Here is a 27,113-nt window from a genome sequence, read left to right as displayed (position 1 = left end):
TCACCTAGTAAAAAGTTCTGGGACAGATTTTTATAAGATAACTTCCTTATGAAAATACGGGAGACTACATATTTGGCAGAAATGGCAGGAGGAGGATGCCATGTGAAACAAAGATTGTTGTTGTTGTTTAGTCGTGTCCGACTCTTCGTGACCCCATGGACCAGAGCACGCCAGGCACTCCTGTCTTCCACTGCCTCCCGCAGTTTGGCCAAATTCATGCTGGTAGCTTCGAGAACACTGTCCAACCATCTCATCCTCTGTCGTCCCCTTCTCCTCGTGCCCTCCATCTTTCCCAACATCTTTTCCAGGGAGTCTTCTCTTCTCATGAGGTGGCCAAAGTATTGGAGCCTCAGCTTCAGGATCTGTCCTTCCAGTGAGCACTCAGGGCTGATTTCCTTAAGAATGGATCGGTTTGATCTTCTTGCAGTCCATGGGACTCTCAAGAGTCTCCTCCAGCACCATAATTCAAAAGCATCAATTCTTCGGCGATCAGCTTTCTTTATGGTCCAGCTCTCACTTCCATACATCACTAGTGGGAAAACCATAGCTTTAACTATACGGACCTTTGTTGGCAAGGTGATGTCTCTGCTTTTTAAGGTGCTGTCTAGGTTTGCCATTGCTCTTCTCCCAAGCAGCAGGCGTCTTTTAATTTCGTGACTGCTGTCACCATCTGCAGTGATCATGGAGCCCAAGAAAGTAAAATCTGTCACTGCCTCCATTTCTTCCCCTTCTATTTGCCAGGAGGTGATGGGCCCAGTGGCCATGATCTTCGTTTTTTTGATGTTGAGCTTCAGACCATATTTTGCGCTCTCCTCTTTCACCCTCGTTAAAAGGTTCTTTAATTCCTCCTCACTTTCTGCCATCAAGGTTGTGTCATCTGCATATCTGAGGTTGTTGATATTTCTTCCGGCAATCTTAATTCTGGCTTGGTATTCATCCAGCCCAGCCTTTCGCATGATGAATTCTGCATATAAGTTAAATAAGCAGCGATCCCCTTCATGGATCACTGCCTTGCCGTGGCGAAGGGGCCTGAATAACTCAGAGAAACTATGAGCTATGCCGTGCAGGGCCACCCAAGATGGACAGGTCATAGTGGAGAGTTTTGACCAAACGTGATCCACCTGGAGCAGGAACCGGCAAGCCACTCCAGTATCCCTGCCAAGAAAACTCCATGGACAAAGACAACAGGCATATAACCAACATACTTAAGTCTAATTAATGCATACTGAGTTTAATGCATGAAGGGATTAATACCATAGAGTAAGCCATCCTGTCAGGCATATCTCTGTCCAATTCCCTATTGGTCTCCCCCAGTCTACCTGAGAAGCTCAGCATGTGAGGAGGCTCAGCTAGTTGCTCCGACTTAGCCAGCCACTCTTCATTCAGTTCCTATGACAATAATTTAGGAACTTTCACCATGGTAACTAAGCCAAGCTTCACTGCCTGTGTAACTTTTCTGACTGATGTACGGAAAAGCACATGAACCTGACCTTTGGAGAGTTTGTAAGTACAGTGGTACCTTGGGTTAAGAACTTAATTCGTTCTGGAGGTCCGTTCTTAACCTGAAACTGTTCTTAACCTGAAGCACCACTTTAGCTAATGAGGCCTCCTGCTGCTGCTGCCGCCGCGCGATTTCTGTTCTCATCCTGAAGCAAAGTTCTTAACCCGAGGTACTATTTCTGGGTTAGCAGAGTCTGTAACCTGAAGTGTCTGTAACCCGAGGTACCACTGTAAACCAATTTTTTACTTGCCCAATGTGTGTAGTAAAAGTGGTCTTTTACTACACTGGGAGAAGAGGGGAGTTTTGGAACTCACAAGAGCACATATTAAAGGTTTAGCAGCCTATATTTCTAAGTCTTACTTGCACGTTTTGCGATTTTAAATCTTTGCTGGGTACTTGCCCAAAACCTGGATCTTGGCATCCAGGAAATTCTCCTTTTATATCTATTTTTTCAACTGAAGAGCTTCACAGTAAAGTATGACTAGCCACCACAAGTCAGAGCCACCCACAATTTCCATAATAATTGATCTCCAATCCAAATAGTTACAAATTCCTCACAGGCTACATAAGGGCAAAAACCCTGTCGGACAGTCTAAGATTCATGTTTGGCAATGGTAGTTTTTGGCACTGGCAGGATTCCACTAATCCCTAGAACCTTCAGGCAGCCTGGCATGTGAAAGACAGGTGCCAAGCAGGTGTGTTGATATTCTGCTCCTTGGTACATATGGATTGGAGAGGATTTTGGAAGAAAAAGAAATTGCCTGTGTTGTCTTATTTGCCACATGTCTAGAATGGAAATAAACCCAGCAAGTACAACAGTCCACAGAAAGGACAGGCAACTGATGAGTTTTCCCCCCTTCATTGAATTTGCATTTGCTTTGCACTGAAATCAACACTGCAGAACAATGTCTGAAGCCAATGTCTGAAGCCAAACTGCAGCAGAACAGAAACAGCACTGCAAGTGGCAAACGTGTGTCAGAATGGATATCAGTGTCTCCTTACATCATTCCTTTCCGAGCAACCATCCATATATTCTCAAGGAAATGTGTATCACTCCCTGAGAACTGTGGCGGTAGAATAATTAGCTGTGAATCTGAGGCTAAGATGATACAGTGGCACCTTGGTTCTCAAACTGAATCTGTTCCGGAAGTCTGTTCCAAAACCAAAGCGTTCCAAAACCAAGGCGCACTTTCCCATAGAAAGTAATGCAAAATGGATTAATCCGTTCCAGACTTTAAAAAAGAACCCCTAAAACAGCAATTTAACATGAATTTTACTATCCAACGAGACCATTGATCCATAAAATGAAAGCAATAACCAATGTACTGCAGTCACACAATCAGGAGCTGAACCGGGTTCCACACAGCCACAAAAAAACTGCAAAAACAAAAATGCAAAATAAATAACAAAGACAGACCTCAGTGTAACACTCAAAACAGAAGTATGGCACTCAAAACGGAGCGATTTCAGCTTCCGAAAAAGGTTCGCAAACCGGAACACTTACTTCTGGGTTTGCAGCGTTTGGGTTCCAAGTTGTTCGAGTACCAAGGCGTTTGAGAACCAAGGTACCACTGTACTGGCTCTATCCAAGGAACTGGAGCATCTGCAGCAGGACTTTGTCACCCACCTCTGATCTGTTGCAGCCTCTTCTGCCTACCAAAAAGAGGGTCAGGTTTCACTTGGTCACAGGGGGGCAAAGAATTGGAAATTGGCTAAATCAGCACACGGGCTAAGGTGTGCCACAGCTAGGTAATGCTGAACTCTGAACTTAATTGCTTTATATGGTGGGAGGGCTATTTAAAGAGAAACATATTTTACTTCAAAACCTATTTGGGTGCCCTTCTGCTATTTGAGGCCTTAGATCAGGCATCCCCAAACTCAGCCCTCCAGCTGTTTTGGGACTACAACTCCCATCATCCCTAGCTAACAGGACCAGTGGTCAGGGATGATGGGCGTTGTAGTCCCAAAACAGCTGGCGGGCCAAATTTGGGGATGCCTGTCTTAGATGCTTGCTCTGAAGTCTTTTCCTATAGGTACCACTGACACATCCTACAGCATCTCCCACTCCTACAAGGAACCCTCTGGATCCAAGCAGTGGCGGAGCTTCACGCTCCGGCACTGGGGGCGGAGAGCAGGCGGGGGCGTGGCTGGCGTGCATCCCAGGGGCGTGGCGCCCAGCGCAGGGGGGGGGAGGAGCATCAATGGCACCCCACCATGATCAAGGTACTGGGGGCGATGCCCCCCCTTCCTCCACCAGTGGATCCAAGCCATAATTTTCTTAAAATATTCCTTTCCACATTCGTCAGGGCTTATTCTTCTCAAGAAGCAGAGCAAAATAATGTACTTTTACAGGCTGGCAAATGAAACCTAATTCAGCTCGGTTTCAGCCAGTCGCACGCACACCCGCAAGAAAGCCTGTGGATATCATGCTAAAAATGAGATCCATCTGCACTAATAGATAGTTTGGGGATATAGCATTGTGTTTATTAGTTTTAGTAGAAAACCTTGTTAGGTCTGCAGAGGCTAATTTGGCAGAGAAACAGATGGTTTCAGTTCAGAGCAATGAAATATGAATAAAACAATGCAGCAGCAGCAAGATGGAAAATGTAGTTAAGAGAGCAGAAATAATAGCAGATATAAATTTATACACACACATATCTGCATTTGCTCCTTTGGAGAGGGGGCGCTTCCAATCGCTTGTTGCCTTGCAGGTGCTATTTTGAGAGAGGTGTGTGTGTCTCACAATCATTCACTTTTAAAAAGTTCCGTCCTATTTATCTGCCTGACAACAGTCTTCCAAGGCAGCCGTCTTGTTTTTCTGGCAATAACAGGAAAATTACACCTAATAAAAGCTGGATCTAGAAACATCAAAGAAGCGTTTCAGTTCAAAGCATTGTAAATGCAAACAGGGAAAATGGGTAGAGAAAAACTGGACGCCACATCGCCATCTGGTGACGCAATGTTATATCACACATACAACACATATAAATTGCTTTTTCTTTACCAGTCTAGCTGAGTCCAAAGGATTTGGGCAGGAGTTAGAGGTCCTGAGGGGGCTGGGGGTGTAAAATGTGTGCCTACCCACAGTGCTCTTCAAGTTTGGATCCCCAGAACTTCCTCCTCCCTGACCATTGGCTAATGAAATATACTCAGAGTCGAGAGTGGATTTCATGCTCTTTATTCAGCTCATAGTGGTGAGGAGGAATGAAAGTTTCCCCAAAGTATCTGCTTTATATACATTATTTACACAATGGGCTGCACGTGATTGGCTAATTCCGGAATTCTCCTGTAGGCCAATCAGGTTGTGGATTCACTTCCATCTGGAGCTGGATTGGGTGGCTCCTGCAGACCAATCATACTGCTGCATTGTTCTAGGACCAATCAGACTGTTGCATTCTGAATCCTATTGTTCTAGGACCAATCAGACTGCTGCATTTTGGATCCTATTCAACTCAGTGCATAACAGCTAAGCTGGCAGTGGATGATGGGAATTGTATTCCAACAACATCCGGGCAACCAAGATTGAAAGGCACTGCTGTAGATGTTGCTGACATCGCTCTTTCCTGATTCCACAATGGCTGGTGGCACCTAATGTTTTCATCCCTGCAGAAAGGTTATCTCCTCACCCAAGTAGCCAGAGAGCCTGCAGCTCTTGGCTCTTGATGGCAGCAGCCATGTTTTTATTTCTCCCTCAATGTTCTACTTTGTCACGCACAGCCTGGTTTTCAAGCCCCGCCCCCCTATATTAATCTAGTCAAAGATATATTTTCCATCAAACATCAGTTTTGGAAGGGAAAGTTTTGCAAGAGGTGGGTTGCTCTCTCATTTACCTATTTACCTGTTCCTACAACCCCAAGACTGATTGACCCTCCTGCGGCTGCTATTTGCATTTCTTAAAAAGACGCGTACAAAATAAAGTGACACATTTAGTGCCCACATAAAGTGACCTGCGCCCATTTATTCTGTGATGTTTAGGACTACCACTCCCAAACATCTGTGCTGGCTGGAGCTAATAGTTCTAAACATCTGCAGGACATCAGCTTGATGAAGGCTGCTTGAGAGAACCACATTTCTAAAACTATAGTTCTTTTCACAAGCTGGCTTGCTCTCCCTTTTGTTGCTTGCGTGTGTTTACACACTTCTTTGTATTTCTGTAGAACTGCTATAGTGACACCTAGTGATACAGAGAAAAAAGCCTGTTTATCATTTAGACTGGTTGCATTACAGCTTACAAGAACCATTTATATAACTGGTCTCTATTGGAGTTGTGAAACTAAACCTTTATTAAATCAAAAATCAAATTGTCATTTGCAGGCAGAATCTGTCGCTTCCTCACCACAGTTCTGCGATCCTAACCTCTATCTCTGGAATCTTACCGGCGATGGACTTTTCTACCAGGTGAAGGGAGTGAAACTGAAAACCCGACCGGCTCAATGTACGGATTTTGTTACCATTAAAACGCAACTTGACCTGCTGTCCAAATTGAAAATCACCCATTATAGATTTGCACTGAATTGGTCGCTGCTTCTGCCTAGCGGCGATTTGAAATCCATCAACGGTCAAGTCCTTCGTTACTATCGATGCGTGATCAGTGAGCTGCTCAAACTCAACATCAAGTCTGTGGTCACCTTATATTATCCAACTCACCGTTCTTTGGGGCTGCCTGGTCCTTTAGTCCAGAATGGTGGCTGGTTGAACCAGTCCACCGCCCAGGCTTTCCGAACCTACGCAGAGATGTGTTTTCGGGAGCTTGGGGAATTGGTTAAATTCTGGATCACAATAAATGAACCTAATCGACTCAGCGATATTTATAACAGCAGCAGTAACCACACCTATCAGGCCGCCCATAATCTATTGATAGCCCATGCCTCGGCTTGGCATGTTTACGATAAACAGTATCGATCCACGCAGCATGGTCAGATCTCTTTATCTCTGCATTCTGATTGGGCAGAACCCGCCAACCCATTTGTGGACACCCACTGGGAAGCTGCCGAGAGATTCCTTCAGTTTGAAATAGCTTGGTTTTCTGATCCAATCTTTAAGACAGGAGACTATCCTGCAGCTATGAGAGAATACCTTGACTACAAGAAGAGCAGAGGGCTCTCTAGTTCTTCCCTGCCGTATTTCACAAAGGAAGAGAAGGAACTCGTGAGAGGGGCTGCCGATTTTTACGCGCTCAATCATTTCACCACGCGGTTTGTGATCCACGAGTCGAAAAACGGAAGTCGGTATGACTTTGATCAGGACGTTCAATTTCTGCAAGACATCACCTGCCTAAACTCCCCATCTCGCTCAGCGGTCGTGCCTGCCGGCTTACGCAAAATCCTAAACTGGATTAGAAAACGTTATGGCAACCTAAATATCTACATCACGGCAAACGGGATAGACGATCAGTCTTTAATTGACGATGGACTTCGTAAACACTACATTGAAAAATATGTCCAGGAAGCCTTAAAAGGTGAGTGGATGGTAAAAGATGCTAATCTAGAAGAGAGACGTAATGTGTTTTTATCTTCTATTTTTATGCTGTGAACAGCCCCGAGATCTACGGACGAAGGGCGGCATACAAATTTAATAAACAGCAACACCACAGCTGCTCTGCTAGCACAGCACACTTGTACAATGGTACTTTCCCCTCCTCGCTCCCCAGTAGTATAGGGGACTCAGCTACATTAGTAAAGAAGCAGCAGTTTGAATGTGCTATAAACATTTAACACCAGATGGTGCCAAAGAGCAGGAAATTTTAAAATGTGATTTTTCCATAGAGATTCTTTTGTTATAACTATCTAATTTCTGATTTATTTACAGCGGAGGTTTTTCCCCTGTGTCTAGATCCACCCCAGGTGACCCATTTTTCTGCTCTTTTAAGTTACCCAAAATGTTATGCCCTGGTTCATAGATGTCATAGAGCTATAGTCCAAGCAGGATTATAATTTAAGGTGGTAGGCAGCCACCACTGATGGGAGCTGAATATAGCTCTCGTTCAAATGCTCCCCCACCTGCCCACCACTGAGATGCTGAAGGGCAGTGAAATCATAGCCAAGAAGCTCAAAGCATATATATGACTGACACCCTTCTCTCAAAATTAAACCAATGCCCAGGCTTTAACATTCAAAAACTTTGCTTGCAGAAACTCCAAGCTATAGATGAATTAAAGCATAATAAGAACTTCCGGAGGCGGCGCGAACGGCAATGGCTGCCCTTTCCTAGCCGGGGAAGGGAAGCTCCGCCGAAAAAGGGTCTCCCGCTGCGGCGAAGCGGGGACCCATTCAGGAAAACCACAGGCAGCAGAAGCCTGTGGTCTTGGGGTCCGGCGGGCGCCAGGAGCAGCCCCCAAAACGTTGAAGGAGCCCCGTAAGGGGCTCCGGATCGCGGAGGGGGTTGCGGCGCTGTGGATCGTTCCGCAATCGGCGGAGTGAAGCCGCGTTGCTGCTGCCGGTGAGCGCTGTCCTTTCTTCCTAAATTACAGACTCGGAAAACAACAACCCGTGAGTAAATGGACTTTAAAAATTTCGGGACTTAAAGTACTTAAAGTACTCAATTTGGCTGAAAGCGGAGTGACGAAAAATAGGAAGTCCGTCTTCCGCTGTCATTGAATTACCAAGCAAAGAGCCGGAGGAGTGGAGGCAAAAAGTGAACTTTTAATTTAACTGATCTGGACACCCGTGGAAATTATTTTTAAGCAGAATAAGGACTTTAAGCAATTGATTACATGACTCTTATGTGGACTGTGATACCTTTCTTCTATTTGGATTACAATTTAAACAAGAAACCCAGGTGCTGGAACTGCCTGAGCAATTGAGCAGCCAGTTTGCAGGGCTGGATACTTTTGAACTTAAACTTTGAAACAATCTGAGGGAGTTTGAACTGGCTACTTTGAAGCACCTTTTGGAATACCAGCAAGCACTGTCTGAAATACTGTGACTTTTTAAATGCTAACTCTGCTAAAAGTTACCTTATAGAAGGTTCTCGGACATTAAATGGGACTATATTATTTTTATTGGAATTGTCTTCTTTCCTAAAGACATTTTAAGCTCCCCCTAGAGGATTTGGGATTAATAGCAGTGACATTGTTTTACTTTCCTTTTCCCGGCCTCCTGTTTGACTATTACCATCTGGGCCGCTGCTTTCTCATGGGAACAACTCAGCTTGACCTTGAATTTTAGATAACTCTGGAATGAGTGGCGCAAGAAAAAAGGGACCGAGAACCAGACAAACAACCCTAACCGCAGTCTCCCAGGCACGCAGATCATCTGTGCCTACTGTGCTTACTCTGCCTACTCAGACTTCTGAGAAAGAAGCTGCTTTTCTGCCACGGGCAGAAACTGAGGAATTTCAATCGGAAGAGATGGCCTCAGGAGAAATTAGTTCTACTTTAGAGAAAATTCTTGAAAAATTGGAATCTTTGAATAAAAAAGTGGAATCTTTGGATAAAAAAGCTGATCAGCAAACAGCTAAAATTGATCAAAATACTGAATGCTTAAATAGACTAACTGGACAAGTTGCACAGAATGTGCAAGCAATTGGAGAATTGAAGGAGACTGCAGGTGAAAATCGGAAATTGGCTGAAGATACCAGCCAAAGATTGGGAAATTTAGAGAAAGAGGTAAGGCCACTCAGCAAACAAGTAGGTGAACATCAGACTTATCTTTCTATGATAGAACTACAGAACAGACAGACCAATTTAAGGATAAGATCGGTACCAGAGGTGGAAGAAGGCAACTTAGCTGAGTTCTTGACCAAAGAATTTTCCAAGTTTTGGAACTTAGAGGAAAAAGACTTTAAAATCATATCAGCCTTTAGACTTGGAAGACTTATAAAGAGAGAGAAGCCCAGAGATTGTTTAATAATACTGAGATCAAAGGAGGAAAGGGACAAGATTTTGGGTCTACATTACGGAAAGTCACTGGATATTTTGGACAAAAGAATCGAAATTTACAAGGATATTCCTAAACAACTGTTGGACCTTAGATCTGACTATTTGGAACTAACAAGATTGTTAAGGAGTAATACAATTATCTTCAGGTGGGATTTTCCTCAAGGATTATCTTTTACTTTTAGAGGGAAGAAGATTAAAATTAGATCACCGGAAGATAGAGACAAATTTTTGACTGCGTACGGAGAGGACCTCCAAAAAGGACTGGAACTACCCTCGGGGCCTGTAGTACCAGAGGTGCCTGCACCCTCGGATTCTGAAGACCCAGCGAACAAGGTACTACCCCTAGAAAAATAACCAGACTTATCCAGGATGTCTCTGCAACTTTTGAGTTGGAATATAAATGGCTGTAACATTCCGGAAAAAAGAAGGAAAATTTTTCATATATTGAAAAAGGAGCAATTGGACATTATTTGCTTACAAGAAACACATGTGACTAGGCTCCACAGGAAAGTATTAATAAACAAAAGACTTGGTCAGGAATTTATATCTTCAGACAAAGTAAAGAAGAGAGGCGTGGTGATATATGCAAAAGAGAGCCTGTCACCTAAATTTTTATTTAAAGATGAACATGGAAGAATTTTGGCAATCGAAATACAACATCAAGGAGAAAAGATTTTGATATTAGGAATTTATGCACCAAATGAAGGGAAGTCGGAATTTTTCAAGAAGTTGCATGAGACTATGCTGGAATATCTGGATTATGACAACATCATCATGATGGGTGACATGAACGGGGTCGTATCAACTAACATGGATAAGTCACAAAGCCAGAATGTTACAAAAGATGGCAGACTACCAAAGACCTTTTTTGAACTGACTGACAATATGGACTGGATTGACATTTGGAGAACGAAGAACCCCTTGGGAAAAGAAGGAACATTTTTCTCTGAAGCTCAGCTGACTTGGACAAGAATCGACCAAATATGGATAACTAGAGGTCTGGCACCGAAGGTCAGAAAGGTGGAAATCTGCCCAAAAACTTGCTCCGACCATAATGCACTGAGAATGGATATGACACTATTACCAACTGGCTCCTTTAGATGGAAGATGAATGACAATTTGTTCAGAGATCAGGAGATTATTAAGAAGGCCCAGAAAGCATTGAAGGACTACTTTGAGATAAATATGAACACTACGGTGGAAAAAAGAATTATTTGGGATGCAAGTAAAGCTGTGATGAGGGGGTTCTTGATACAACAGAATGCTGCAAGGAAGAGGACACAAAATGACAGAAGAGATAAGATTTTGGAGAAAATAAAAGAACTAGAGAAGAAGTTAAGATCAAACCCGAAGTCCCTGCCGACTTTGAGAGAAATCAAACTCTACCAAGCACAGTATTCTAAACTGATAAATCAGGAAATAGAGTGGAAGATTAAATTAATGAAACAAAAAACCTTTGAATCGGCAAACAAATGTGGAAAACTGCTAGCTTGGCAGTTGAAGAAGAGACAAAAATTGAATACAGTTACAAATTTGGAAATTGAAGGAAGAAATATTCAGAACCCCATGGAGATTAGAAAGTGTTTTTGGAAATACTTCAAAAAACTATACACTCAAGGGCCGCAGAATGAGGTTGAGATCAAACAATTTTTAGAGAAAAATGGACTTAAAAAGTTGTCACAAGAAAATAGATCTCTCCTGAATAGTAAAATAACATGCCAAGAAATTGAACAAGCCATTCAAAACATGAAACTGGGCAAATCTCCAGGACCAGATGGGCTAACCTCCAAGTACTATAAGATATTAAAAGACCATTTGATACAACCATTGATGGAGGTTAGCAATGAAATTATGGAGGGGAGGAGGGCGCCGGAGTCGTGGAAGGAAGCTTTCATCACATTGATACCAAAATCGGAAGCTGAAAAGACACAACTTAAGAACTACCGTCCCATCTCCCTTTTAAATGTGGATTACAAAATATTTGCAGACATTTTGGCAAGTAGACTTAAAAAAGTTTTAAATGAAGAAATTCATAAAGACCAGGCAGGCTTTCTCCCAGGTAGACATATGTTTGCTAATACAAGGAACATTATTGACATTTTGGAACTTTTGCAAACTGATATAAATACAAAAGCAGTGCTAATCTTTATAGATGCAGAGAAGGCCTTTGATAATATCTCTTGGAAATTTATGAAGGGAAATTTAAAAGAAATGGGAGTGGGTCGGGGTTTTGAGAATGGGATTGATGCAATATATTCAGAACAAAAGGCTAAATTGATAGTAAACAATGTGGTCACGGAAGAGTTTAAAATTGAAAAAGGAACACGACAAGGCTGCCCGATTTCCCCTTTGTTATTTATATCAGTTCTGGAGGTGCTCTTGAATATGATTAGAGGGGACCGGTTGGTGGAAGGGATTCAGGTCGGAGTGAAGCAATATAAACTTAAAGCTTTTGCAGATGACCTAGTTTTGACCCTGCAGGAGCCAGAATCTAGTACAAAAAGAGTATTACAACTGATCCAAGATTTTGGTCGGGTGGCGGGATTTAAACTAAATAAACAGAAAACTAAGGTGTTGGGGAAAAATCTGACAGATGTAGAGTCGGAACAGTTTCAGAGAGAAACAGAACTAACTGTGGTTAAAAAAGTAAAGTACCTAGGGGTAAACATAACAGCAAAAAATCTGAGTCTATTTAAGGATAACTATGAAAAATGTTGGTTTGAAATTAAGAGAGACTTGGATAGTTGGACAAAATTGAAGCTTTCTTTGTTAGGCCGAATTGCTGCTGTTAAGATGAATGTATTGCCAAGAATGTTGTTTTTGTTTCAAACATTGCAGATTGTGGACAAAACAGAGTGCTTCCGGAAGTGGCAGAGAGATATATCTAAATTTGTCTGGCAGGGCAAAAAGCCCAGAATTAAGTTTAAGATACTAACTGATGCGAAAGAAAGAGGGGGCTTTGCCCTGCCGGACCTAAAGTTGTACTATGAAGCCGCAGCCTTCTGCTGGCTAAAAGACTGGCTACTTCTCGAAGACACTGACGTATTGGACTTGGAAGGGTTTAACAATGCTTTTGGTTGGCATGCATATCTATGGTACGATAAGGTTAAGATCAATAAGGTCTTTAAGAACCATATTGTCAGGAAAGCAGTGTTTAATGTCTGGACAAAATACAAAGACTTACTGGAAAACAAAACTCCGAGGTGGCTTTCACCTCTGGAAGCTAAGGCCCGAAAGAGACTCAATATGGAGGCCAAATGGCCAAAATATTGGGAAATATTAGAAAAAGACGGAGACAATTGGAAATTGCAGAGTTTGGAGAAAATGAAAGATAAAGTGCGAGACTGGTTACATTACGCTCAGATTAAAGAAGTTTTTAAAAATGACAAAAAGGTAGGGTTCCAGGTGGAGAAATCGAAGTTGGAAACAGAATTGTTAGAACCAAAAACTAAGGTATTATCAAGAATGTATAACTTGCTGCTGAAATGGAATACACAAGACGAAATGGTTAAATCGGTTATGATAAAGTGGGCTCAGGATATTGGGCATAATATTATGTTTGAGGACTGGGAAAGGTTGTGGACCACTGGGCTGAACTTCACTGCATGTAATGCTTTGAAGGAAAATGTAATGAAAATGATATATAGATGGTACATGACCCCAGTTAAACTTGCCAAAATATACCATTTGTCTGATAATAAATGTTGGAAATGTAAAGAACACGAAGGAACATTCTTTCACCTCTGGTGGACCTGTCCTAGAGTGAAGGCCTTCTGGGAAATGATATATAATGAGTTGAAAAAGGTATTTAAGTATACCTTCACTAAGAAACCAGAGGCCTTCCTTCTGGGCATTGTCGGCCAGAAGGTGTTAAAGAAGGACCGAACATTTTTTATGTATGCAACAACGGCAGCAAGGATACTCATCGCTAAGAGCTGGAAAACTCAAGATCTACCCACACTGGAAGAGTGGTAGATGCAGCTGATGGACTATATGCAACTGGCCGAGATGACTGGCAGAATTCGAGACCTGGGAGAAGAGAGGGTTGAAGAAGACTGGAAGAAATTCAAGATTTATTTACAAAAGTATTGTAATTTGGTTGAATGGTAAGAAGGATGCTAGATCATAAATAATTGCCTACCATTGAATTAGATCTGAACTTGATGATAAGTGAGATTGAGGGAAATATAAAATTTTTGGAGATTAGATTAAATTAACGGAACAAGATTCAAGAATATAAATAAGATGATAAATTGCTGGAAAAAAATTTATAAGGATGTAAGTGGGAGTGGGAGACGTGAGGGAGTCCAAAGAAGTTCTGAAAAATGTGTTATGATCCATGCTATATTGTTTACTATTTTTGCATTTTGTATCTAAAAAATCTCAATAAATATTTATAAAAAAAAAAAAGAATTAAAGCATAATATTTACAGTCACATGCTTCTAAGCATGGGTTTACAGACTTTCCCTCTAACCTCCTAACAACTTTATTTCCCTCCCTTTCCAGAGCTCAATGTATCTCAGGCCAGGCCTTGCAGCTCCTATGAGAGATTTCTACTTTTACCTTCTCCTACAGCTTTGCTCTTTCTTTCAAGCCAAGAAGCAGCCCTGCAACACTCAATTCAACTTAGCAGGGTTCACAGTGGTTTCTAAAGCACAGCCATCTTGCTTCACATAAAATGGGAGTCTCTCCTTCACCAGGTAGCTCCCAGGTGACTAACATTAGCCAATCACATGAGAACTACTAGAGAACTCTCTAGAATTCAGCTACCAACTGAGCAAATTTAAACACATAGCAATGCATACAAGCATTTGCAATTTATGTGAATTCATTTACTGTACTTAACGTAAAGCATTTCCAGAGAAAATTGGAAAAGTGACTGCCACCCACCACTACAGGAAGGGATGTTTCTATGGAGGGGCCTTTTTGGAGGAAGGCATCGAATCGACATGCCAAGCCTCTCCAATCTGTTTTAAATACTATACAGTGGTACCTCGGGTTAAGTACTTAATTTGTTCCGGAGGTCCGTACTTCACCTGAAACTGTTCTTAACCTGAAGCACCACTTTAGCTAATGGGGCCTCCTGCTGCCGCCGCGCCGCCAGAGCCCGATTTCTGTTCTTATCCTGAAGCAGTTTCTAGGTTAGCCGAGTGTGTAACCTGAAGTGTATGTAACCTGAAGTGTATGTAACCTGAACCGTATGTAACCCAAGGTACCACTGTAAAAGAATCCTTTTGCTTCACACATTCGCGCAATGCCATTTAACAGCGAATAATTCACTTATTTCTTGTCGTTTCCAGCTTACCACATTGATAAAGTCAACGTCCGAGGCTATTTTGCATTTAAACTCACCGATGAAAAATCCAAACCCAGACTGGGCTTCTTCACCCACGAAGCCAAGGCCAAGGCGTCCGTTCCGTTCTACAACCGTCTCATTAGCCGCAATGGCTTTCTCTTGGAGACTGCAATCAACATCTGTGACAAGCCCGAGGAAGAAGCAACCTGCACTTTCTGCCTGCTTCTAGCGCAGAAAAAGCCACTAGTGTTCTTTGGGTGCTGCCTTTGTGCGACTCTCATCTTGCTCTTAAGCATTATTGTTTTCCACAAAAGGAAAAGGAGAAAATGGTATTGGTCGAAAAATATGGAGTACATGTGCGTTCCTGTCAAAAGTAGACACAGGAAAGTTCTCAACCAGATATAGAGTGGTCTTTTTTTCCTGCATGTGAATGTCAATGGCGAGGATAAGTTATTGAAAGCACTCCAAATCACTCCACCAAGATAATTGCAAAAAAATGCTGCTTTGCATGAGAATTCCCATGACAGTCGATTCAGGATTGTTATCAAGAATTCTTGTTCTGTGTTTACGCTGTCAGGAAATCCCAGGTTGTTTACTCGTGTGTTCATGTTTATCATAAAGTCACTCAGAACTCCAAGTCCCTTGCTTTTTACATCAACGTACACCATGAAAAGACACGGGGGAAAGAAATGATACAAGAGTGTCTACCTTCCTTTCAACCTTTTTTTCCATCTTCAGAGTAAGACTCGATTACATAAAGGAAGTTTAGCAGTTGTCACGCCTGAAAATCTCGGGACGAGAGCAGGGAGAGATGTATACGAAGGAATTAAAAATGGTGTTAGTCCAATATATTACTTACAGTTCAAGCATAAATTCTTTCCTTTTGTAACCTAGTACAGTGACGGAACTAATTTGACATGAAAAGGGTATGCGTCACAATCTGTGCACTTTTACAGAAACGTCTCATAATTTGTGGCGCTATGCCTGCAGCTGTTGTGGATTGCAGGTGTAACATTTGCACACTTTCGTTTTGCTTGTTTTGGCTTGCGGAAGCACCAGTAGGGCAGCTACCCTATCTAAGATACGACTGAAAATGTCAACTAGACCAGAAGCATTCTACTCCTCATGGTTGCAAATGAAATGCTAAAAGCTGCATTTAAAGGTAAAGGTAAAGGTACCCCTGCCCGTACGGGCCAGTCTTGACAGACTCTGGGGTTGTGCGCCCATCTCACTTAAGAGGCCAGGGGCCAGCGCTGTCCGGAGACACTTCCGGGTCACGTGGCCAGCGTGACATCGCTGCTCTGGCGAGCCAGAGCCGCACACGGAAACGCCGTTTACCTTCCCGCTGGTAAGCGGTCCCTATTTATCTACTTGCACCCGGAGGTGCTTTCGAACTGCTAGGTTGGCAGGCGCTGGGACCGAGCAGCAGGAGCGCACCCCGCCGCAGGGATTCGAACCGCCGACCTTTCGATCGGCAAGTCCTAGGCACTGAGGCTTTAACCCACAGCGCCACCTGCGTCCCTTAAAAAAAAGCTGCATTTACGGCACCTCAAAAACATGTCCAGAGCATGTGATTGCAGCAGCCTCTCCTTCAAGCCCAGGTTGTAAATAAGAAAGTCCTGACATATAATACCTCTGTTATGTCTACTTCAGATCAAAAGATGTCAGGAATCTTAAAGAAGAGGCTCGCAATAGGGATGTTTAAGTTGGTCTGAAATATTGTACTTTTCGCTGTGTAAGACGCACCAGACCACAAGACGCACCTAGTTTTTGGAGGAGGAAAACAAGAAAAAAAATATTCTGAATCTCAGAAGCCAGAACAGCAAGAGGGATCGCTGCACAGTGAAAGCAGCAATCCCTCTTGCTGTTCTGGCTTCTGGGATAGCTGCACAGCCTGTATTCGCTCCATAAGACGCACACACATTTCCCCTTACTTTTTAGAAGGGAAAAAGTGAGTCTTATAGAGCAAAAAATATGGTACTTTAGCAGTTGAATATGAGGGTGATTAGATTGGAAAGCCCTGTGTGTATTTAAGATTATCATATACATACCAACTGCAATTGCAGTTCCGAGTCCTTATGCTGCCAAAAAAACAGCACCATCTGCACGTAAGGGTGGATGGGGTATTAGCAGGCTGGAGGGTATACAAATAAAAAAATTGGGAAATGCTCCTGAGAGGGCCACCTCCTGATCTTCCAAAATGGAAAACTAGGGGCTGGGGAAGAGGAGAAATGGAATCGCAAACAGAATCACTTTGCACTGCAACGTTTTGCTGCAGGCCCCACTTGTGGAGACCATACTAAAAATGGCCAATGTTTGGGGGGGAACCCTGTATTAGCGAGAAATGCCAACTTTCCTAGGACACAGCCATATTTGTGAAGCATGAACTGCAACACTTTTCTAAAATGAAATTGGGAAATATTGGTGTATTTGTGCTTTTCAAAGTTTCCTTCCTATATATATATATATATATATATATATATATATATATTCCCCAATGGCCATTATTTAAAAGCTGGGGTGCACTCCAGGCTATGCAGGATCAAATCGGCACAAATACACCTTTTTTTAAAAAAGAAACTGACCCCATTTGTTGTACACACCCTTTTATTTAAAAATAAAAGGCGTGCTCTGTGGATCAACGAACTATATAGTTAGTTATGAGATGTGTAAACCACACAAAGCTTTATCCATATTAAAACTTTCAGTGCAAACAAGGTGGTCCTGTTCTGAATTTGTCACTCTTTGATATGCACGTTACCCATGAAAGTCTTATTTTCGAAAGCTGCAGAAATGTGTTGGGTTCCCCGCGCCTAAAAAAATAACAGCCAATATGCTTCTTTGAAAGTATTTAAAAAGATACTAAGTGGGTGCATATTGCAGAACCTGGCTTACAACTTGGGGGGGAGGAGAGAAATCAAATGCCCTCAAGATCCATGTATAGCTGAGGGTTGGGAAATGTCCCATCAGACCAAGCAAGCACAGCCTATGATCAGAGAGAATAGGGGATGCAAATCCAGAAACATCTGGAGGGCCACAGGTTCCCCACCCTCTTCGTCCTGTACCTCCCACTGCTGCAACTTTTTTTTTTGGGGGGGTGGATATGAATTGGAATTGCAGCTAGGGGTTGACAGTTAAACACCCGCATTATAATTTAGGCCCTAACAGGTACGTCCCCACCCTCACCCTAAATGAAGTGCACATGGCTGTTTTGGCAGGCAGCTGATGGGGGAAAGGTTATTCACACTTTCCCCGTGTGCTGTGGTCTAAACCACAGAGCCTAGGACTTGCCGATCAGAAGGTCGGTGGTTCGAATCCCCGCAACGGGGTGAACTCCCATTGTTTGGTCCTTGCTCCTGCCCACCTAGCAGTTCAAAAAGCGCATCAAAGTGCAAGTAGATAAATAGGTACCGCTCCGGCGGGTAGGTAAACTGCGTTTCCGTGTGCTGCTCTGGTTCGCCAGAAGCGGTTTAGTCATGCTGGCCACATGACCCGGAAGCTGTACGCCAGCTCCCTCGGCCAATAAAGCAAGTCGAGTGCCGCAACCCCAGAGTCGGTCACGACCGGACCTAATAGTCAGGGATCCTTTTACCTGTGTGCTGTGGACCACTAGCAAAAATGTCCCTTTGATACCATGATCAGGTCTGGAAAAAGGATCTCTATTTGAACCTGTTGCATCAGTGGGTTTGCACCTGACTCCCAGGGTGTTGGCCAAAAAAAAAAAAAAGTCCCACCCCCCACTTTCATACACGCAGTTGCTTATTTTCATTTTCATCGGTTCAGCTGTTGTTTTTTGCTCACACCCCCCCCCCCCGCAACTGTCAGGAGGGTTACAAATTCATTAAAAAAATTAAACCAGCCATTATGCATCCTTGTTTAAAAACAAGCACTACCAAGTTTGAGGGTAATTGCTGGAAAAAAAAAAAAAGAACCAAGCAGTTATCATTTGATGTAACCAGGACATTAAAGGAATTCTTAGGTTTTTGTATTCGACTCTACTGCTTTAAGACAGAAGTACTTTCTTGAAGGATGTCCATTTGGTCAGTGTGACTGACTCCAAGGAAATATCTGATTAAACCCATGTCTTAACGTTATGCATGGCATTCTTTACCTATTGGCAATGTCTCCTCCCTAAAGGTAAAAACTGCTAGGCTGTTGTCAGAGATGAAATGGGTTGCAAATTGACAACTATTCCATTTCACTGTAAAGTTTGTTAGAGACACTCAAATATTATACTATGTGATGAAGAAACACCAGAAAACACAACCTGATAACCACATACTGTACTGGGTTTTTACACTGGGTGATAATCCAATATTTTCTATGCTGATGGAAGCTGCTCACTAGTGAACAGATGATTTCTTCCTCCTTATCCCTATAGCTGCGCCATCTGCCCCCAATCTGTTCTAGAGGTTTGGGGGGCAGGGATATGCTGGACAGCAGGGGATGAACTGCCAAAAAAAAAAAAACCTGCTAAAAATGCCTCCTTCCCTCATGACAGATGCCTTCCACCAAGTAGAGTGGGATACCACCCATTTACCCCATTTTCAGACTCTAGTTTTCCAGATTACATTGGTACCTTGGGTTAAGAACTTAATTCATTCTGGAGTTCTGTTCTTAACCTGAAACTGTTCTTAACCTGAGGTACCACTTTAGCTAATGGGGCCTCCTGCTGCCGTCGCACCGCCGGAGCACAATTTCTGTTATTATCCTGAAGCAAAGTTCTTAACCCGAGGTACTATTTCTGGGTTAGTGTGAGGTACCACTGTAATATATAATTAATATATTTAATTAATAAGCTATTTAATGCTTATGCCGGAAACCAAAGTGTTAGAATGGCTGAAAGCTCAATGACAAAACATAAAATATTGAAATATATTGTTTAATTTTTCTCCAAACAATGTCAAACTGTTTGGTTTGGTTCATACAGCCAACTTCTGATGTGAACTGAAGGCTTGCTGCATGCCGTACACCTTTGTGCCCTGGTTGTCACTTTAGGATCTGAAACAATGAAACAAATTGGAATATTAAACACAACTAAAGCTTTAAATAACATTTTACAACTGCAATCCCCTTACAAGCACCTACAAAATAACATTAGAAGTATGGTTTAAAGTTACTACACGTTCCAATAATGGGAGAATTTTGAGATTAATCATAAAGAATTCACGTGATGTGCAAATATGAAGCAGAAATCATCCAAGTCTGCAGCCTCAGATTTTGAACCACTAGACCCCTAACACCTGCTCTCCCTGTTTAGTTGTTTCTTATCACTGTTTTTATGAAAATTTAATTTTATACATTGCAAGCTACCATGAGTAATGCTTTTGCAGAAGAAACACATTATTATTATTATTTAAAAAAACACACAATTTATTATTCTTTCTGGTATTCAGAAAGACAATTCAAGTCTACGAAGTTACTTAGGTTTTACTCAGCTTTGGATCAGGAAGCATGATCCAAAGCTGGAAGACTCTGTGTTCTTCCTATTACAAGCCACATGGTGCAGCAGCTGCTGTGCTGGCTCCTCTTAGTTGGAGCGGAGACCTGGATTCGGCTGGTGCAGTGAGTCTCTACAGAGAGGAACCTGCTTCTAAGATTGGAGCATTTCCCCTGCTCTGCAGAGAAAGCAATTTGCATTCAAGGAACTGGGAATGCACTTTGAATACAAATGGCTTCCATTGGAAAGAAAGAAAAAATATATGCTCCTTTTAAAATTCCAAGCTAGTCTTGAAGTGTAACCTAGTGTGATCAAGACAAGATTTCAGCCAGGGATTTCTGCTGCATAGCAACTTCCGTGATATTTTGGATACCAAAAATCTTCTTCCAAATAAAAGATTTCACCCTCCAGCCTATATGGTAAAACTCGCCCCTTTACAGAATACACCATCCGTGCAATGTGAAAAGAACACAAACCTATTAATAGAGTATTATTCATCTGCCTGTTGTACTGTTCCCTTCTCAGAGACATAGATACCATCCAAAAATTTCCTGATATCTTTATTCTTGACTGTGGTGGCCTGCTGAATCAAGGCAGCTGTAACAAAAAGAGGATAATTTAAGCAAGACTGGCTTAACAAAGCAATCGTATCTTCCCAATTCAATCAAACAAGCCAATTGAACAAGAACAAGGACAAATACTGCTAACTTCAAATCAAGCTAGGTAGTTTCCCTGTCAAGTCAAACTTCTCCTGTCCCATTAGCAACACTTGTTCCTAATTGTTGCTGGAGAAGCAATAGCAACAGACTATGGAAGACAAAACAACTAACCTGGTTTAGTCTAACTAAACACACTGCAACAAAATAAGCTTCTCTTTTAACTTTAGACATTATTTAAAATAAGTTTTCCAATGTTTTAGTAGTATACAGACAATGCAAGCTGAACTAAACGGCCGTTGTTGCATCTTTATCGACCACATCAAAGTAAAGCCATTATTTCCACAATACAATAATTAACTGACATACCAGAGTTAGATACCAATTCAATGTCATTTCCTTCAAGGATCAGCTCATCCTTCTGGGCTTGCGATACTGCACAGTTGACCCCTTTAAAAATGTTTAAAAAAGCACACATTTCTCCAATCAAAGAAATTTATCCTTCTCATACAAGTCCACCATTTTTTAAAAACAGAACACATACATTTGCATACTTATCTCAGCTATCTAGTCATGATCCCTTACTATAATAAACTGTAAAAAAGGTAAAAGGTAAAGGACCCCTGGGTGGTTAGGTCCACTCAAAGGTGACTATGGGGTTGCTGCGCTCATCTTGCTTTCAGGCCAAGGGAGACGGCGTTTGTCCACAGACATATTTCCAGGTCATGTGGCCAGCATGACTAAACCGCTTCAGAAGCAACAGAACACCGTGAGGGAAACCAGAGCACATGGAAACACCATTTACCTTGCTTCCACAGCGGTACCTATTTATCTACTTGCACTGGTGTGCTTTCCTACTGCTAGGATGGCAAGAGCTGGGGCAGAGTAACAGACACTCACCCTGGACGGATTTGAACCACCGATCTTCTGATCGGCAAGCCCAAGAGGCTGAGTGGTTTAGACCACAGCGCCACCAGAATAAATTGTATCCTGTACACACATAGCACAGTACTAAGACCAACAGGCCTGGAGGAAGTGGGCACTCATTGCTGATGGGGTTCTGCCCAATGCAATTGCTGGACAACAACAGGAAGGACAAAAACAATAGGATAAAAATCCCTCTTGCATGTTAATACACATACAGATCTGTTAAATATGACTCAAAGTCTCACACCAGTGGCTGCTAAAATAAGATAAATGATTAAGATTGGAAGTGGTATATTGGGAATAAACAAGAGAAGAAACAGGAACAAGGAATAATTTTTTTCTCCTGTCAGCCAGAACATGGGAAGTCACCTAAAATATATAATTTGGAATGTATAATTGGCTTTCTTATTTGTATTATGATGTGGCAATATTTTGTATTGTATCCATTGGAGTGTTATTAATGCAAAATTAATAAAAATAATTTATTAAATAAAACAAGGTACTTTGATTTGTCCATATTCCATTATAAAACTCCTAAACTTAAAGTACCCTCTTAACTAGCCTGCTGGGACATTAAGTTCCTACATCAGTAGCATGGGAAAAGGCGTTTTCTGTATCTTTCTTCCTGAAGTCACATGACAGGCAAGACACAGAATTATTGTAATACATGCCCATTAATCTGTGCTTCTGTAGCAGGAATGAAACCAGTGCTTGGAGGTTTTCTCGTTACAGAAATTTAATGGGGGCACATTATCACAATTATTTTTTACAGATTAGTGCATATTAATTTTGCCAAATACTTTTAACTTGAAAAATGGAGGTAATCCAGAGCGAGGCAGAACTCCAAAAGACAAGTATCCGATTTTGCAAGCTTTTCCCCCAGTTGTCATATGGTACTGTCAGGGGTTCAGGAGCAGAAGCACAGGGAAGAGGGGAGATGGAGAGCGAAGGGGAAGAATCTGAGGGCAGCGTAGGAGAAGATGACAGTGGCCCGAGGGATTCCATGAGCCTCTCCAGCGAATCGGAAGATTCACAGAAGGGGGCACCAGTGGCCAGGGCAAGGGGATTCCCAAGGGGGACACTCCAGGAGCAAGGGACCAGCAGGGACTCCCAGAGTAGCAGTTGGAAATCAGGACCAGCTTCCCCACCAGAGCATAGTGGGGGGGAAGAGTCCCAGGTATCGAGGGCAGAGGATTCCACACCAGGGAGTGAAGATAAGTCAGGGCTGGCCACGCCTCCATCGGAGAGCCAGACAACGGAGGGGAGGTCAGATCCGGGCAGTATCCCGGAAGAGGGAAGCAGTGACAGAAGCAGTGTGACGGTCAGGAGGAAGGTCACTGGGTTGGCGCAAGAGGCAAGTTCAAATGTACAGGAGCGCGGGACAGCAGAGAATGAGGATTGGGAACCGGGTCCTAAAGCCCGCTGGAGACAGGGGGAGGAGTCAGCCGACTCAGCGTCGGAAGGGTCCAGAAAGGGGAAAGCCCCGGCGGGCAGGAGGACCCAGAGGAGGAGAGAACAACGGAAAAGGTGGAGCAGGGCTAGGATCTTAAACTGGTGTCAGAGCGGATGAGATTCAGACGGGACTTCGCTGGTCTAGGGTTTAAGACGTAGAGCTGCGCGCTGCGGCTTTGGAATGGAAGTTAAACTTCAATAAAGACTTTTGTACATAACGACGATCGGGCGTTGGTCCTCTGTGAGCTGGGACCTAGGGGCAGCTCTGACAGGTACAAACAACTTGCTTGGAAAAATACAGGTTTTCAGACATTATAGGATTCATTTGAAGCATAGGTGTGACTACCCCCCCTCCAATTCTTATATCAAACTTGGTAACAGATATCGCCACAATGACTAGCTCCTTACCTGGCCTCATGCGCACCCGACGGATGTACTTCTCCCCAAGAAAGTTACGGATTTCCACAAGTGAGCCATTCTCCTGGATAACCACGTTGATGGGGAAGTGGGCGTACACTGACCTCATCTTGTAACGAAAGCCCTGGAATCATACACATTTAAAATCAAACAAACGGGGAAAAGAGAAACTTAAGTGTTTTTTCTCCAAACTGACTCTTAAAGCTCTTTATGCTCCAAATAAAAAGGTAAAGGTACCCCTGCCCGTATGGGCCAGTCTTGCCAGACTCTAGGGTTGTGCCGGGAGCCAGCGCTGTCCGCAGACACTTCCGGGTCACGTGGCCAGCGTGACAAGCTGCATCTGGCGAGCCAGCGCAGCACACAGAACGCCGTTTACCTTCCCGCTAGTAAGCGGTCCCTATTTATCTACTTACACCCGGGAATGCTTTCGAACTGCTAGGTTGGCAGGCGCTGGGACCGAGCAACGGGAGCGCACCCCGCCGCGGGGATTTGAACCGCCGACCTGACGATCGGCAAGTCCTAGACGCTGAGGTTTTACCCACAGCGCCACCCGCGTCCCACCCATGCTCCAAATAGTATGATGATGAGGATGATGATAATAATAATAATATATTATTTATACCCCGCTCATCTGGCTGTAGTGTAGCTGCAAAGATGAAGTTGGCTATATCAACACTTAATAGCAAATTCCCACTGGAAACTTACCAATGTGACACCCTTGATCATATTTTGCACGTGACTGCAAATTGTGCGGACTGTTGCCAGCTCCTTTCTGTTACCCCACCATTTGTCAACACGCAGCTACAGAAAAAACAACGAAGTGTATAAAAACAGGCTGCTCATTTCCAAGTATAAAACAAGTTTTCCATGTAAACATTACAAGAATTAAGTTTTATTAGATTAATCAATTTCCACACCAGCAAATATGATTATTTCCAATTTCTATATACTGGTATTTATCAAATGATCAAGTAGTACTGCTATCCTCATCTGCCAAGTCAACATTGCTATATGTGTTTCTTGTATCAGCAACACACACATACAGTTTTAAAGGAAGTGCTACTACTTTAGAGAAACTGAGGCCAAGTTCACACAAGACATTAACTTCTTCATATAATTACCTTCATCTGATGGAACACCCAGCACTTTAACAGCAGCTGTAGTTAATATTTAACTGTATTTACTCGGTTCACACATTATAGTATCTGTAGGAATGCATGCCCAGGGATGGTCACGACTAATTACGTGGAGAACACATCTTATGTGAACCAGTTCAGAATTTCTTTAAAAAATTTTATAGAGAGCAGCAAGTCATATACCTCAATGACTGCCTTTATTCAACTGTGTAGTCAGCTATACAAAATATTGCAGTGTGGAATGCTCCTGTTCAGGATTCTAGACTAACAGTGATATAGTCTTTCTAGAATATTAAATTTCCACCACCACTACCTTTTCCCCTAAGTGTTGTTGTTGGCATCTGTATGTCTCAAGAGGCAATGGAGTGTACCTACAGGGGTGAAGTCAAACCACTGGAGAATCACAGTGCTTGTTGTGGCTGTGGAGACCGGTAACTTGTAACTGCTGCCCCTCATGCTGTTTTCACTCCTGAAACCATTCTCATGAAAGCCACCAGGCCGTTCCTTCTCCTAGATAGGTACCTTCCTAGGTTGATGAGCTCCACCTGCCCCTCATTTCCCTCTACAGCACATGCAGTAACTGCCTCTTTGACCACTGGATCCACATTGGTACCCAGCCTCTGAGGCTCCCCCCCACATAGAAAACTACAATCGTACCTCGGTTTTTGAACAGCTGTTCCCGAACATCACAAACCCGGAAGTGACTGTTACGGTTTACGAACTATTTTTGGAAGCTGAATATCTGACGGGGCTTCCGATTGGCTGCAGGAGCTTCCTGCAGCCAATCAAAAGCTGCACTTTGGTGTCTGAACGTTCAAATGGACTTCCGGAATGGATTCCGTTCGACTTCCAAGGTACAACTGTACTGCAAACCTTGGAGTTGCTGCCACAGGTCCCTCCTGTGTATGGAGCTACTGTTTTGGCTGTATCAGGACTCACATTTGGAGTACAAGTGGACACTTTGCCTCCCGTATAATGGGAGTAATACACAATTATATTAACATTCTGAAAGGTGAATGGTCCATATTCACTGCTAAGAGCCATGTCCTGTTAATTACACTGAAAACTAAAATTCAGTGAACGATAAACCAAAGACAAAATACCTTTGACATTTGCTAATAGAAGAAAGGCTAGCTCAGGGCTCCAATTTATCCTTAATTAAAACACAACAATTCACAGAGATTGGGAACCAGTTGGTATGTGTTAGTATTGCTACAATTTATTAATAGCTCTAATAGCACCAAATGTCTTGATCTAGCCCACTGCCTATCATCATAGTTTATTTTAACACGAATCAGCCACATGCATTTTTGCACCTGAAATAAAAAACAGGGGACTCATTTTTCTTGCAGACTGACTGGCTGTGCTATAGGATGCAACAACGTCCTCTGGAAATCTCGCACTTGAAACATCATATGCAAGATGCAAACACCCAAAACACCTTTTGTCTCAATATACTGCTTAGAAACGTCTGTAAACAAGTATATATGCATCTTAAATAAGTGCATGCTTCACTTTTTAATAAGTTAAGATTACATGTTTTACAGTACACAGGTCTGCTCCAAAGCACTGAAAAACAATAAACAGATACTAAGCCTTTCTGCCTGCCGCTTTCCCTGTGCAACTCTCCACTCCGCAGAAAGTGTCCCAGATCCGTATTTGCTGTATAGCAAAGAAAAGCAGCTTGGAGGTGAAGCTTGTAAAGAAAAAAATTGGAAAGGAAAAGATTAAGTCCCTCCTCCCACCTACTGCTTTTCCACAGCCAACTGCCCCCTTAGTGCAGTGCTTCACAACTGACACATCTACCAGCAAACGTGTAATTCTAGCCATAGAACCCAGCAACCATTACTGACAATACAAACTAACATGGAATCTGAAAACACTGCACAGGGCCAACAGCTTCCCTTGTCAGCAGAAACATGATATACAGTAACGCTCACAACACCCACAAATTGCTCACCTTCTTGCGTTTCTTTCCCAAGAGAGAGAGTTCCACATTGATATGATTAAAGTCCCTTCGCAGGGTTCCTCTGGGGCCCTTGACAATGACTGTCCGTCCCTTCAAACGAACCTCAACTGGATGGAGATAATTAAGTATTAGTACAACACACGGCAACTGCAAGTGATAAGAACATTAAAGATTTTGGGGTATTTTTTGGGGGGCGGGGTAGTTACTAAAAATAAAAACATCCAAGTGGATGCACATACCTTTTTCTGGGATGTCGACCGTCTGGTTGCTGAGAATGGTCTTCATTTTAAATCTAACAGGAAAAGCAAAATGAAAAACTCCAGGTTTAACATGATACTGATATCACCTGTACCATGCCCTTTGCAACAAAGGCACCACTTTAGATCAGTGGTGTCCAAAGTTGTTATTCTTTTTTAGGATTTTTACCCCTGAAGTTGTT

At 42.7% G+C, this 27,113-nt stretch overlaps 2 protein-coding genes and 1 long non-coding RNA gene across 3 annotated transcripts in view; 1 reads left to right on the top strand and 2 right to left on the bottom strand.

Annotated features, from left to right (window-relative positions):
* Positions 1–15,314, top strand: part of KLB (klotho beta) — a 45,738-nt gene extending 30,424 nt beyond the window's left edge. Inside the window, exons 4-5 of the mRNA XM_079989665.1 lie at positions 5,816–6,959; positions 14,682–15,314. Coding sequence (XP_079845791.1) covers positions 5,816–6,959; positions 14,682–15,082 — 1,545 coding nt within the window. The 3' untranslated portion in view covers positions 15,083–15,314. The remainder of the gene's footprint in view (positions 1–5,815; positions 6,960–14,681) is intronic.
* Positions 15,315–18,622: 3,308 nt separating this feature from the next.
* LOC307223691 overlaps positions 18,623–27,113 on the bottom strand; it is an 84,223-nt gene continuing 75,732 nt past the window's right edge. Inside the window, exon 2 of the long non-coding RNA XR_013842201.1 lies at positions 18,623–19,299. This is a non-coding gene — a long non-coding RNA (uncharacterized lncRNA). The remainder of the gene's footprint in view (positions 19,300–27,113) is intronic.
* Positions 19,544–27,041, bottom strand: RPL9 (ribosomal protein L9). Its single transcript, XM_079989875.1, has 7 exons — positions 26,914–27,041; positions 26,666–26,781; positions 24,275–24,370; positions 23,561–23,693; positions 21,143–21,223; positions 20,594–20,714; positions 19,544–19,678 (listed from the first exon to the last, which is right to left on the bottom strand). The coding sequence occupies exons 1-6, from the start codon at positions 26,957–26,959 to the stop codon at positions 20,608–20,610; spliced, it is 579 nt and encodes a 192-aa protein (XP_079846001.1). The 5' UTR covers positions 26,960–27,041; the 3' UTR covers positions 19,544–19,678; positions 20,594–20,607.

The sequence above is a fragment of the Podarcis cretensis genome (assembly GCF_951804945.1).
Source record: "Podarcis cretensis genome assembly, chromosome: 9".
Lineage (NCBI taxonomy): Eukaryota > Metazoa > Chordata > Lepidosauria > Squamata > Lacertidae > Podarcis > Podarcis cretensis.
The sequence above is the reverse complement of the archived record's forward strand: the minus strand, read 5'-3'. Positions and strand labels throughout refer to the sequence as shown.

Coding starts and splice junctions, on each gene's coding strand:
- RPL9 (XM_079989875.1), bottom strand. CDS start 26,959: ATGAAGACCATTCTCAGCAACCAGACGGTCGACATCCCAGAAAAAG. Junction 23,694..24,274: donor TGATCAAGGGTGTCACATTG/GTAAGTTTCCAG, acceptor GTATGATTCCAG/GGCTTTCGTTACAAGATGAG. Junction 20,715..21,142: donor TGAATTGGTATCTAACTCTG/GTATGTCAGTTA, acceptor TTTTTGTTACAG/CTGCCTTGATTCAGCAGGCC.